Source organism: Macrobrachium nipponense, chromosome 27, assembly GCF_015104395.2.
Source record: "Macrobrachium nipponense isolate FS-2020 chromosome 27, ASM1510439v2, whole genome shotgun sequence".
NCBI lineage: Eukaryota > Metazoa > Arthropoda > Malacostraca > Decapoda > Palaemonidae > Macrobrachium > Macrobrachium nipponense.
Genome location: NC_087216.1, coordinates 23,279,122 through 23,294,148, shown reverse-complemented (window position 1 = coordinate 23,294,148; position 15,027 = coordinate 23,279,122). Strand labels below are relative to the sequence as shown.

Sequence of the window (15,027 nt, the reverse complement as noted above, 5' to 3'; positions counted from 1 at the left end):
GTGAATAACGTTTCTTATATTTACTGAATCGTAAAAATGAAAATTCTCGCCTGTTTGCAACACTGGGACTTTAAAGATTCTAACGATTAAAGCCATAACAATTTGTCGATACGATGCTTTAACAAATCTATAAGACGCAGCACTGACAATTATGCAAGGAACTTTAGAATATAATTGAATTTGAGAAAGTAACAATATTCTATTTAGGATGACGATAAACAAAATAAAATTATGAAAAGATGAAGTTCTGATTTGTTTCTTCAACAGAGACACCAAAATCCAAGACTATGGGAAGCCATAGTACATGGGCTTTGGCAATGGGCGTGGCTTGAAAGAAATTGGTTACATTGTCACCCACAAGTGTAAGACAGCTGGAATACCCTGAAGTAATCACAGGTACTCCAATCAATTAAGCAAGACATTAACGCAATCAAAATCAGTCAGTTCTTTCAGTTTTGCGGAAGTGATTCTGCATCGTACGAATAACAAAGGGTGTGTCGGCACTACAGGAAAACGTGTCACCGACACAAGTCATCTACTTATCTCAGACATATCATAAAACTGTTGAAAACAAATCGACGACATTGAGCGGCTCAAGAATCTATGGCATGTGCTGGTTAACCATACGAAGCAGTCAGTGTTTAGGGCAACCTAGAAGTCGTAGACGTGTATTTGACAACTTTGTGACATGTGTGCGGTAAGTTGTCGACATGAATGACATTTTGTGTTACAATGGGGAACATCCTGACAGATCATAAAGTTTATCGATGCTGCAAGGAATCTAGCCTCATAAACATAAGTTATTTCTTACAAATATTTCATAATAAAAACAATTTTGTTCGTAGTATCTCATGCATCTCATTTCTCAATTTCCTCATTACTCCCTCAGGCTATTCCGAGTCGCCGATTATGTGGAAAAAAGGAAAGAAAAAATATGGAAATAACGAGAAGAGATAATGGCAAAATGGCCGTAATTGAGCATTAGAAGTCCACTTAGCTGCGTCCTCCACGACGAAATTACGCCCCTACCCCATCCCACGAGGTAAAGACCCCCAGAGACCCACTGGGGTAAAACGATCGTAAACGACCTCGAGGGAAAAATCTCTTGTTTGTCAACAAATCATCCGCGAAAGAAATTGATTCTCGTTGTGCTCCTTATGATCCGAGATTTTATACGTTCGTAAGGGTCATTATGCCGTTTGTTCGCGCTGCATAATGCGACCTTCAGGAGCCCAGATTGGAGGTCTGCGTCTCCTCATCCTCAGCGCGGTTTTCGCTTTATGGTTATAACAAGGCACTGGAGCTGGTCGAAGAAATTGGTGTATGTTATGATAGCGCAAGCTAATTAAATGTTTTTTTCATTTTTTTTCGGGGGTGGGTCATTTGATATACAGGTCGAAGACTCGATATTCTCTGGTCTTCCGGGTCCCGTTGTACCTTTGTCATGCTTCAGATTTAATAGCTTTTATACGATTCTCAAATGGTCAGTCGCAGAGACGTCTGTGTGTAGGTTTGAGCCAATTGCCTACTATTTTTACCATTTCTCCTTGTCTTCTTCGTCTTTATATCTCTTTCTTCCCCTGCAGAGGATTGTCTTGAGGATTATCAGTTACGTTTCTGTAACTTTGGTCTTTATACTATTCATACTCACAAAACTTAGGTGAATTTTCAGTGGGTACTCAACTCAAGCAAGTGAGATGCTGCGAAGATGTTTTTGCAGAATATTAAAGAATTGGTTAATCATAAAGGTCCCAAGTCAAGATGAAAGTAGTTTTGAAGCTTGCCACACGATTTAGCCGTCTGGTATCAGCGGCAATTGGTCAAAATGAACCCTGAATGCCCACAGTCTGCTATTATCATCATATAAAAGATTATCAGAGATTAATTTGTTCATCTGTCCTGAGAACTTATCTACCCACTTGTTAAAAATCTCTCTCTCTCTCTCTCTCTCTCTCTCTCTCTCTCTCTCTCTCTCTCTCTCTCTCTCTCTCTTTGAACTCTACATTCACCCGAAGATATTATTCTCCTTTCGTTCACAGGAACGCTGACGGAAATAACCACCTTGCAGGTAAGCGACAACCCTCTGAGCTTCCCGCCACGTGACGTCATCAACGGCGGCACGAGAGCCATTTTGAGCTTTCTGAAGAGCAAGTGTCCGAAGGGAGAGAAACCTCCTACGACGAGCTCCTCGTCTGCACCTCGGAGGAAGGCGAAAGAGGAGGGAGGAGATGAGGATGAGGAGGAGGAGGAGGAAGAGGGGAGGGGGGAGACTCCTTCTCAGGGAAATCACATGCGGAGGAGATCGAGCTACGCCAGTCATCTGAGAAGGAGAAATTTCGGGCAGCGGAGTCAGCCGAGCGAAAACGTCGACGAGGTCAAAGTCGTCCCTGGGGTTGAAATACGCAGGGAAGAAGAAGAAGAACAGGTAGAAGAAGATGAAGAAGAAGAAGAAGAAGAAGAAGACGAAGGAAGAGAAGACGATGGAAAAGAGAATAAGATGTGGGAGAGTGACAGTGAACATGAAGAGGAAATGGCTGCAATGTCAGAAACCACAGACGAGATGGCAGGCAGCGAAGGTCATTACAAGCGCCAACGCCCATATAGGAGCTCCTCCACTAGCGCAGCTTCTAGCATGCGCTACCTTTCCGCGTCCCCAAACAGCCTCCAAATAGCCATTAAGGATGGGAGAGAAACATCAGACCACTTGAACTTCAGAGAAGCCCTGGACAGCGGTCGGGACACTCTGGGCAGACCCCCCAGTCCCAGTTCGCCTTGCCTTCTGACGCCAAACATCGAATTTCCCAGGAGACCCCAATACGACTTGACGGCTGAGCAAAGCCTCGAGGACGAGTGCCCCTTCAAGGACGAGAACTGTCCCTCCTGGACCTGCGACTGTTTTAAGAACTCGTCTCCACTATCCAAAGACAAATTGAAGGTCATTAACAAACTGCCCGACGAAGCCATTAAGCAAAGACTTCTCAACAGCATGACGGGAGGTCAAGGTCAGTTTTACCTTCACCAGTGCATGATGTTAAACGACCCTCAAGGGAGACAGAGCGCCGCCGCTCATCGGAGAAGCCTCCACTTACGCCTCCAGAAGGACAACATTGAAATTGAGGACGACCTCGAGAGTTTGGAGGGCGACATCGGAGAAGGATATCGACGACCTCACAGCGAGCCTGTGGGGGATAAGGAGAAGGAGTGCCACAGACAGGTAGGATATCGCCTTTCCCAGAGTAGGATGTCGTCCATTAAACAGTTTCCTAAACCAGCGGGACATGATCCTTCTAGACCCTGTCTCCAAAGGATAGTAGCTTCTAAGATTTTTTTTTATGCTTAAAAACTGAGACAAGGTCAAGACCCAGTACCCTTCATCTTTGTTATTTTTTTTTTTAAATCCACAATTCAGTTTAGACCTAACAAGATGTTGTATTACTAACCTATGCCAAAGTATTGTCAAAATATACAGGTCAATTCCACACATGTCTGCATCGCTTCTGCTAGTCTACAAAGTATCAGCCTTGGTCAAAATCATCAGTCAGTTTAAAAGTCAACACTGGACATCACCTAGGTAGCAAGGTGTCAAAACTTACGGACCAATTTCACAAAACTGAACGGCTTCAACTAGTCTACGTAGCACCGAAATTAGTCAAAATGTAACAATCAGTTCTATATGCCAAGATTTTATATCATCAACCTCTGCCAAAGTATTACCAAACTATACAGATTAATTTTACATCCAACATTTGCCAAAGCACACACCAACCCTGAAAGTCTGAACAACTTTAAGCAGAGCCCTGATATCTCTAACTCTCCTTCACCTCCGGCAGATGAGCGCCGAGACTGTGCTGCCCTTACCCATCGTCAGCCTACAGCTGCCGAGCCCTCACGATCTGCGAGGCGGGGGCTGCTCCGGGAAAAGATACAGAAGGCCCCTGGCTAGAAGGACGGGCTTAGACGGACTTCGAAAGAGTAAACAGGGAATGGCGACAAGGATGAACGGCAGGGATGTACAGAAACCTAAGTATGGAGTGTTTATGCATACATTATGATTTCAGCGAAGGCCACAGGTACCTTGAAAGTGTGTTGGCATAACACGAACGCATTTGTTACTTCTTTTATTTTTGCTGTGGCCTTAGCTGCATTTATTCTCACATGCTATTAAGTAACAAATAAACATGCATATATATATATATATATATATATATATATATATATATATTATATAATTATATATATATATATATATATAATATATATATATGATCATTTCGAATCTTAACCAAACCATAAACCTTGAAAATAAACTTGCATATAGAACTAAAATGTTTCTGTGTCAGAATAAACATGTTCGTGTCTATTATAAACGACTCATTTTATTGAATAATTGTTTGATATATAATAACCAAAAGTTTTTAAGCAGAGTGAACAAGATAACAGAACTTTCCCAAACAGTATTATTAAACTATCTGACCTAAGATGGATTATATCTCATGATAGGCAAAAATCTCATTGAAATAAACAAAAATCGTTTTACAGAACAGTGCAGTTGATGAGAGATTCCAGACATACTGAAATACCTGTTACACTGATAAACGATATTTTTAATGCGATGGAACAATTAAAGAAATCCACTTTTCTAGCCCAAGCCAGAAGAAAGCAAGAAAATGGGGAATGATGGGGAGGGCTCAATCCCATAGGAGGTATCAGTTATGGAAGAAACTATCCTAGAGGGAAATAAACAATCACGAAACGGTGCAATGTAATGATTACTGTGGGTGTAGCCAGTACTTCGTGTGGGGACTCGTGACATGGAAGTTCAACTAAAACAAAAAATAAACCATCTGCATTGCTTTTGAAGTCCTGTCGGTTTCAATGAATTTTCAAACGTGAAGAATTAACGTTAAATTGCTAAAAGAATTTTTTTTAAAACAGAAATACAAATTTACACACGGGCTGTCTTATTGTGGTTCCACTAATTTGGCAAAATTCAAAAGTAATGATTCACGTACATAGTGTTTCGCTGCTGTTTCTCTTTAGGCAAACTTGTGCATCAATTGCCATCAGTATTAGTAGCTAATGACTCAAACATAAGCTCTTTCGCCACAACGATTCCCAATTTGATTCATACACGAGTTCGTTTATTAACCGTTCCACTCTAGGCTTACATAGCATTGTGACAAAACTTCAATTTGAAAGATTCATAAGGGCCTGTTTCGCTTCCGCTATAAAATTAGCGAGCGTAGCGCCGTCAGCCTTCATGACTCATGACTTCATTGCAGGCTGGTGACGGTCAGCGAAGTCCACAGGAGAGCCAGGGAAGAACGCCGGAGGCAGAGAGAGAAACTCGCAGCAACGAGAGAAATGGTAGCGAGACAGAGACTAAAGTGAGTGAGTTTGTTTATCTCAAAGACTTTCTTCTTCTCCTCATCTTCATCCATAGTCTGGGTCATTTCTTAAGAGAAAAAAAAAAGCTTCCTACTTCTTCTTCTTCTTCTCTTCATCTTCACCCATAGTCTGGGTCATTGTCTTGAAAAAAGAAAGCTTTCTGCAGCTGTTTCTTATCTTAAACAACCGATTTTAACGAGTGTTTTTTACGCACGGATGCCCCTTCTTTTGACTTTTATTTTCTTATGATTAAACTGGCGTTATGCCAGCACGGGCTCTTGTTCATAAACCCGCCTTCTTTACTCCAACCCTTCCTATTTATTCGGACTTGGGCTGGCTTGCTTCACCAGTAACTCGGTTGCCTATAGTGTACTTCATACTACTGCAACCTTTTTTCCTTTTCTCCCGTGAGCAGACTTGTTAAATACAGTGCCCCTCAGAGTACGCCTGACGTCTTAGGTCAATTATTATGAATGAAATGACGGCGGGAAACAGGCAGGATGTAATTGGTCTCTGATTAAGGCGTTTCTTAGTCCCGGTTCCGTGATGGACGAACGAGTCCCAAACAACTGCGGGATAACAAGTTTAAAGAGGAAATCTATGGTCATTAAGTTCCCCCGGACTCTTTGTTTTTTGTTTTCTTTTATCAATAGAAGTAATGGTTTCCTCTGATCCATCATACTTAAATACTTATACCTATCAGATGAAAGTAAAAGGGAAAATTACGGAAGGCGGAAGAAATTATTTGAATCATGACTAAAGACCGGGTAGAATAAATTGATACCTCAAGGGTTGAGGATCGCTAAGTTTATTTCTATGCATTTATTTTTATACTCTGCTTTTTATATATTATGTTCACACACACACAGACACCCTCCTCCTTGGCATGCAATCTTCCAATTCATTATTATTTAGACCCTATCATTCTAACACCTGCCACATCTTCACCCTTCCGAGAATTTTGTAATGAAGGCTGGTCACTTTCATTCCCTCCACATGACTGAACCATTTTATAACAGTGATCCGTCTTTGAGCTTATGCCAATCTCAGCTATGCATCAACCCTTCTCAGGCTTTCAGGTTCTTACCTTATTCAACTCCACTTCCCCAGGGTTGCGAACTGCAAATTTCAAACTTTCATTAGCTCCAGGTTTAGGAACTTAAAAATTCCGGATAACTTGCTCCAGGGATAGAAACTGTAAATTCCAGACTTTTATAACTGACTCCAGGGTTAGGAACTGCAGGTTCCACACTTTTATAACTGGCTCCAGGTTTAGGAACTTTACATTCCAGACTTTTATAACTGGCTCCAGGTTTAGGAAACTGTATATTTCAAACTTTTACGTATACCTGGCTCCAGGTTTAGGAACTGTAAATTCCAGACTTTTATAACTGGCTCCAGTTTTAGGAGCTGTAAATGCCAGACTTTTATAGCTGGCTCCAGGGTTAGGAACTTAAAAATTACGGATAACTGGCTCCAAGGATAGGAACTGTAAATTCCAGACTTTGATAACTAGCTCCAGGTTTGGGAACTGTAAATGCCAGACTTCCACGGAAGGAGTTGAGAATGCTCGCTAAAAAATCACTGATTTCGGTGATTTTAGTTTCAAAATACAGCCGAAAGCTACTGGTTCCATCTGAAATATTCTAATATTCCCCGCGGAGAAAAGCCCTCGACTCCGATGACTACAATTCTTAACAAGTTTAGCTAATGTTAATCTTGCTCTTTGGTGATACTGACGACCCATGACCTTTATTTTTAGTGAACAAATGTCTCCCTTTTAAATAAAAAAAAGGTAAATCTACCATATTCTACCTAATACTGTACTACAATAAATTCCAAATTCAATATTATCTCACCTTTTTCATCTACTACCCGACACACCAGAGAATTCACTGAAAAAATGTCTTTTCTGTACCCTTTAGAGAATTTACCGAAAGGTATTTATTGAAATTTTTTGTTTGTTCCAGGAGCGACGAAGAGCTGGAAGCCTGGAGAGATGAAGCGAGAGAAATGCAAATGAGGCAACAGCAGCATTACAGTTTGCATCCAGGTAACAGATGAATATTCATCAGTGCTTTTGTACTAGTTGACAGTCTATATTTTGTAGTTAGGTTCGTGAATTTTTGCGTTCGAATATATTGTTATAATATGAAACTTTTTAAACGTTTTAAATTGCCTGTTCATGTGTTTATGTGTAATTCTTACTTTTTTCTTTACTGACGTGTGTGTAATCATTATTTTCTATTTTTTACAGTCTAATTTTTTATTTATTTATTTATTTATCTATTTATTTATTTATTTTTTTATTTATTTATTTATTTATTTATTCATTTAATTATTTACTTACTTACTTACTTAACTTACTTTACTTACTTATTACTTACTTACTTACTTACTTACTTACTTACTTACATATTTATTTATTTACTTATCTATTTATCTATTAAATGCACATTTCTCCAAGGTGTCAGCAAGTAAGACAGACCTTTTAGCATTTTATCCTCGTAGCAATGACCCGTCTGGGAATAAGGGTCGGTTCTTCGCCAGTTTTCTGTCATGCCTTCCTAATTCTTCTCTTTCTTCTTCTTGTCGATTTTCAGATTTATTTTTGCCCGCCGTCTGCGAGGCACCTTTCGCTATCGATGGCACTACCCTTACGCCCAGGGCACGTGCAAAGGTGAGTGTGGCATCAACTCCTATTCTCTTCGATTAAGTTAGTAATGTTTTCCAGATTTACTTGGCTGCCTTTTATTGCGCTTTTCGCATTTCATCTTATCATGTTGTTTACTTATCCATTTATTCATTCAACATATCGTCTTACTTTTGTTTCGCTATTCTTCTGTAGCCTCTTTGAATAATTCCTTTTTTATCTTTACAAAAGCGTTTCTTCGTCTTCTGTTGGGTTCTTTTCTCCATAATTGAAAGTCCTTGCTGGATTTTCCTATATTTAAGTGCTAATTTTTGCCTGTACCAGTTTGATATCAGTCCAAATATTATAAAAATATCTTTAACATATCCTTCGTGGTATTTACTCATTTATTTTCTACTTCTTCACACTACTCTCATCCTCATATTATTCACTGTTTTATCTCGGCTTTATTTGTTAGTTTGCATTTTGCTGATATTCGTTTCTCTCGTTGTTTCATATTTCTTTCAAATTTAGCTTCTTGTTTGCTTGTAATTCCCTCGTCTCGCTTTCGACGTATCCTTGACCCTACTCGCTCTGTTCAATATATCTAATTCTGTAATGTCACCTTTTCCATTCTCCTTTCCCATTTTAGTCTTTTTTCAATTTCCCCGCATTTCTTTATGTTCTCCCATTCTGTTCCCACCCTATTCTTAACCCGCCTATTACCTTGATTGCTTCACATTCTTCCCTTATACTTAGACACTCTTATTCTTTCCTTTCCTCGCCCGTCATTAGCCCATTCCCACATCAAAATCCGCACGGGGGACGTTCACGCGACTGCTCTTTCGAACGCCACATCAAAGCGTTAAGGAGTTATATACCTACTGAACGAAACCCGCCACCATACCCTACCAACAGCATCCCCACCACACCCTCCCCCGACCCTACACCGACAACAACAACAACAATAACAACTTTTCGTTAACCCAAATGTCACGACATGTCGACGAGCAAATCACGGCGTCGTAAGTATATAAGTTTTGCAATTCGCCCATTTACCGTCACTGGCCGATTGTGTATGTGTGTGTAGAAGGGGTGGGGCGAAGGGGGGTGGTAAAGGTTAGATAGCGCTCTCATTTCGAGATTACAAGACGATATTTATGGCGGGAGATTCGCCCACGAAACTGCTCGGCGGATGACAATCGAATTATTATAACCGTCGCGCAGTTCGGTCTTAAGAATCTTGTTTATTCGCGCGCTAAATAAATAACACGTCCTAATGTTGACGTTCCGGCCTCGTCTTCGGATATGATCTTTAATAAATTGATGCATTCTTCCATCACTCAATGCTTGACAATATATATCTATAATTATTTCCCTCTGAGTTATTTCGGTTTAACTATAAATGGCCGAGAAGTAAGTCACAATTCCCAAGCTGGAAATTCTCGGGAATTACACATGACCTTTCCGATTCCAAGTTCTGGGCAACGATCATGTTAAAGAAAAAATAATAATAATAAAAATTATAGTCTGTGACGTAGCTTCTGTGACGTGGATCTCCTTCCACCGTCCTGGATGAGATTTTCTCCTCTTTAAGTCCATCGGAATATATTTTTGTATTTAACCAATTAAATACATGTTGAATGTTGAAACCAGGTTACACTACGCCAGAATTTTAACTGAAAGTAATTTATTAAGAAACTCAGAAGTGTATTAACTTCGGAATTCCAGAGAAATGCGAGTCATCTTAAAACTAAACAACTGAGAACCAAGCCAATCCATGTCTTAAGAGCAAAGGCCAACTGGTTGGACAGCCTCGTGACTTTTTCTAGCCCAAACCCGGAGAAAACAAGGAAACGAAGAAGGGCAGACGGTAATTACGAAGGCTGTGACACGCCCACAGCCTCCTGGAGGAAAGGAGGTTGTAAGAAATCGAGTAAAACCAAGGCGGAAGGAAAATACCAGAGTCTGACGACAGAAGGAAAATAAAACAGCGGACAAACCTTGTCATCCTAAGAGGATTACAAATGCAGCATGCCATGACATTTCCCGCATTAATTTATATCAACAAATCTCGGTGCTCGTTGCTTCGCAGTAAAATATAGGCCTCGACCGGGAAATCCCGAGACCGTTTAATAAGAGATGATACCAAAGACTAAATCTTTGTATTCTGTCGGGACATAATACCGAATGCAGACATGTGGGAGTTTTCCAAGATACTACAGAGGGATTTCGTGAGCTGTGACTTAGATTGCTTGTGCACTTGACATGCCCCGCACGGGCAAACTCTCGCAGCTATATCAATTTCTGCTGTAATACAATCAAGTTTAGGTCAAGTTTCGTTTAAAAAATTGGAAGGAGAATATTTCGTTTTGTTCTTTCTGTCCTTACAACTTCAACCGAAAACCTTTATGAACTGAGTCGACAGATTATAAACGCACGAGCGCTCCTAAGGGAACTCGGCCTGCAGAGAGAGACAGGTTATGGGAAAAAGTGATAAACAAATAATGAATAATAAATAAATAAAACCGATACGTCTAAAATTCAGGAGACGTCAGCAGAGAGCAGGGGAATGGAACACTCAATCCCCTAGTCAATACAGGAGTGTATGGTCCGTTTTTACTTGCACTGCTTTCCTTTATTTATTTTAAACTTCCTCTAATCTCCCCTCTTGGATGTCCAACTTCTTTAACTTTATCTTGCTTCACTACTTTTCACTCCCCATTTAAACTTTTTTAAATAATAATAATAATAATAAATAATAATAATAACTAACAATAATAAATAAATAATAATAATAAAATAATTAATAATAATAATGTTTTTGTTTTTGACAGATAAAGCCGAGAGACCACAAACGATCGTCGAGTCCTTCGTAAGTATCGTTGTGACCCATCAACATATTATGACCAGTTCAAGGAACTCAGTTGGCGTACAAGAGAAGAGAGAGAGAGAGAGAGAGAGAGAGAGACTGACTAATCTCACTGCATTGTAGCATCAATGTACATCGATTCTAATACATATATATATATATATATATATATATATATATATATATAATATATATATATATATATATATATATATATATATATAAAAAAGAGAGAAAGAGAGAGAGAGACGAGAGAGAGAGAGAGAGAGAGATAGAGAGAGAGAGTAGAAATAAAATTTTAATCACAAAGGCGTCAGTGGTTTAGCATTCTTCAAGAACACAAAAGTCTTTTACACAAAGAAGTATAAAAGTCTGGTACAAAGGAAAAGATAAAGAAAAGGGGGGTTGGGAGCCGGGGGGAGGGAGGCGCCGACCCTGACAGCGAAAAGAATTTGGGGAAGCCATTTACTTGAGCACTCATCGTAATGATCACGTGACCCTCGTACGTAGAGCTGTGCTACTGCGAAGATGACACGACACTGTATTTCGTATATTTGTTTACGTATCTCCTTATTCTCTTGGTTTTTCTAACGTTTTTACTTATTCGTTTATCATTCACTTTCTAAACTATTTTTGTTTCTAAAAGCTGATCTCTTCTTTCTTTATTTCCTGTTACCTTCTGTTACTACTTGCAAATGAACGCCGTATTATTTGGAAGCTTGAATTTTAAGTCAATGTCCTCTGTGGGCCTGTTCCATATCAATAGGGATCATCTTCTGAATAATTAATATAATCATATAATAATAATATATAAATAAATATTATTATTATTATTATTATTGATTATTATTATTATTATTATTATTATTATTATTATTATTATTATTATTATTATTTCTTTCCCCCTTTCATTATGATTCTTCCCCATTTTGCACCATTTGACTAAAACTGGAAAGACCGATGAAATTGAAATGAACAGACACATTCCCACGCTTTGTGAAGTCACGAACGAATTTTCCCGTACCTCCGCACCAATCTCGTCTCCATACTACAGTAGCATAAAGAGTGATTATGATAACACGCTTGTCCAGGGGTACACAGCTGGGAGACTTCGTGTTTCCCGGACGTGGAAAACCTGTATTGTGTTGATCCAAATCGGTTACGCTTCTTATGGCATAATGGTATGGTATGGTATGGAATGGTATGATGGTGTTCATATTCCATACGACAACGTATAGGAGAATGTTTACGTCATTCATTCCCCCTTCTCATTTTAGAGGTCAGATTTTGATATCTTGTTAACTGAGGGTGTCCGTGTGAGGGGATAGAATGCTGATGAAATTCGATGAATCAGTTTAAATGGATAAATTGCACTGGGCATCTATAGCTTTTCAGCTACTATATGATCTCGACTTGATAGAAACTCTCTGTCTCTCTCTCTCTCTCTGTATAAATTATTATATATATATATATTATATATATATATATATATATATATATATATATATATATATATATATATATATATATATATATATATATATATATATATAGATATATATATATATATATACTATCATATCTATAATATATATATATATTTGTGTGTGTGTGTGTGTGTGAAGTTATGAAGTATATGCGTATGCTTTCCAACACGAGCTTGCAAACACCGCTAACTTTGTCCGTTCATCCTTTCTCTCTCCCACAAACAGCGTGAGCGACGTTTCTGGAGTCTGCGCAGGAGTTCGCAAGTGCCTGGACGAGCTCAGCGACTCGAGCAAGGGCACAAACTCCAAGCACCACGTCGGCGGGGGGGAAGGAAGGGCGTTATCCCACACCGCTTCCCTGGTGCACCAGCTGAGCCACCTGAGGCGTCAGCTCAACCGCCTGCGGGTTAACTACGTCATTTAATGAACTTGTGAATTGTGTCAAATATTGCGCCCACGTCACAGTTAGATATGTCATGAAAGCATGTTGGGAACTTGTGGAATACATGTCACAAACAAGTTGAACATAAATTGCCAACTTGTGAAATACATGTCACAAACAAGTTGAACACAAGTTGTCAACACAAGTTACCAACTTATGAAATACATGTCACAAACAAGTTGAACACAAGTTGCCGACTTATGAAATACATGTCACAAATAAGTTGAACACAAGTTGGTGACTTATGGAACACACTTCCAAAACAACTTGATTACAAGTTTACAAATTTTTGGCAGTTCTAACAAATGCTTCATAAAGACTTCGGCAATTTGTGTAACACATCCCCAACAAGCTGAATACAAATCAATGACTCTTTTGTAATTCTAACCAGTGTACTTCATTCTCCATTCACGTTCGTTGACTTGTCCTCAAACTGTTTGCAATACATAGGCAATATGTTGCCGACGCGTGTTCATGACATATTTTACTGCAGTGTGGACACTATCAGATGCAAAGACTCCCAATACAATTTTCAGTCGATATAAAGTACAGAAAATGCAAAAATGGAAAGCAAAGACCGAACATTCATGAAAGCTTAAACTGGGTCCATACAATGCCAAATTAAGCTGCGAGTACTTGGGCATAGTTTGGGCACTGCGCAGCTTTCTCTGTATTATTTTTGTGATGCTAGAACTCTCATGACCAGAGACTTTCTCTATCACAGCAAAAGATAAAAGAGGGATGCTGGAAAATAAATTTATAAATAGATAATAAATAAAAGCCATATTCAGAGCATGCAGGGCTGGAGTAGTGCCTGCCTTTTCTCTTCAGTATTTGAAACTGTAAAGATTAAATCCAGCCATTTGCGTCAACTTATTCACGCAGAAAATGCAGTGCTTCAAGCAGCGTGTGTTTCAAAACGCTTGAAATCCTGATGTGCTGAGTGTTTTAAGCTATTATTACACGGTTTGAAACCCGTAGGAAGGCACTCTGTAGGCTTTCAGTAACTGTGGCAGCGTCAAGGATAGGTAAACGAGTGATTCGTTCATTCAAAAGAATTCTACAGGTGTAATATAAAAAATCTCACATAGCCTTGGCTTGTGGGCATCATTTACGCTACCTACTGCGTTTCCCAGCCCAGGTGTGGCCCCTTCAGTGAACTAACTACCATGTAGGCTGAATAATTCACGACTTTGTCGACAGGGGCGCAAAAGAATCGAACATGGCGGGCCTAAACCGTTTCGACTCGCTTGGAATCGAAACCGTGACATTTTGCTGGAAAAGTGAACAATTCAACCGGAATTCAATCAAAGTTCTGTCATATAAGACAAAGTTTAGACCAGAATTGACATTCTGAGTTCCTGGAAGAACTGTAGAGTATGAAGTAGTTCATGTGCAATGAAAGTGTTATAAATAGTTCAGATCACGCTAGTTCGAAAATGGACGCCTACAAATATATGGTTGTTTAATAAAAACTTATTATCACCATGACGCAATAGAAATCAACCTAATTTATACATGTTAATGAAAGAAAATTATGCAGAATCTTTTTTTATTATTATTACTGTTATGTTTGGACAACAGCCCTTGCCAGCTGAAACGTTTGTAGCAAAAAATTAAGATTTGTTTTCCTTACAAACAAATGCATTAGTACGGTTCTATCTATCATATGTGTTTACAAATACAGATGAATGCCCCGAGAAGAAGAAATATGCTAAATATAAAAACTAACACTCAACTATCAATGTGAATCTAGTACTGATATAAACAGTGGCACACTTATCATATGCGAAAAGAAATTTTGGAAAAAAAAAAATTTTCCTCAGTGATTTGTGCTTCGATTACTGGTTGCCCTGAATATGAAATAAATAAGGTTTTTGTTATTTTCTTTGTTCTGTTTTCCTTGTTTCGAGGACAAATTTGTCTCTTGTTAGTATCTTATGCCTCCACTGTACGAAGGTTAGCTCAGCCTGAATAAATTACAAAAATAAATAAAAAGCAAACAGAAAAGTTATCCAATCCTAAGATAAAATGAACGAAAATATTAGCTAATAAAAGAAGAGGCCAATTAGCTACAAAATTTTACATAAAAGCTGTCTTGAGCTGCCTACTAATTTAAAAAATAAAAATAAATAAACAAATAAATACGTGTATGGACCGTACTTGGACGAGGGTCTGCTGACATGAGGCCACTTAACCAATGCAA

At 38.9% G+C, this 15,027-nt stretch overlaps 1 protein-coding gene across 1 annotated transcript in view; it reads left to right on the top strand.

Moving 5' to 3' along the window:
* LOC135200921 (uncharacterized) overlaps positions 1 to 15,027 on the top strand; it is a 48,214-nt gene extending 33,187 nt beyond the window's left edge. The window contains exons 3-9 of the mRNA XM_064229687.1: positions 2,040 to 3,214; positions 3,831 to 4,024; positions 5,283 to 5,387; positions 7,359 to 7,441; positions 7,992 to 8,068; positions 10,858 to 10,895; positions 12,605 to 15,027. Coding sequence (XP_064085757.1) covers positions 2,040 to 3,214; positions 3,831 to 4,024; positions 5,283 to 5,387; positions 7,359 to 7,441; positions 7,992 to 8,068; positions 10,858 to 10,895; positions 12,605 to 12,803 — 1,871 coding nt within the window. The 3' untranslated portion in view covers positions 12,804 to 15,027. The remainder of the gene's footprint in view (positions 1 to 2,039; positions 3,215 to 3,830; positions 4,025 to 5,282; positions 5,388 to 7,358; positions 7,442 to 7,991; positions 8,069 to 10,857; positions 10,896 to 12,604) is intronic.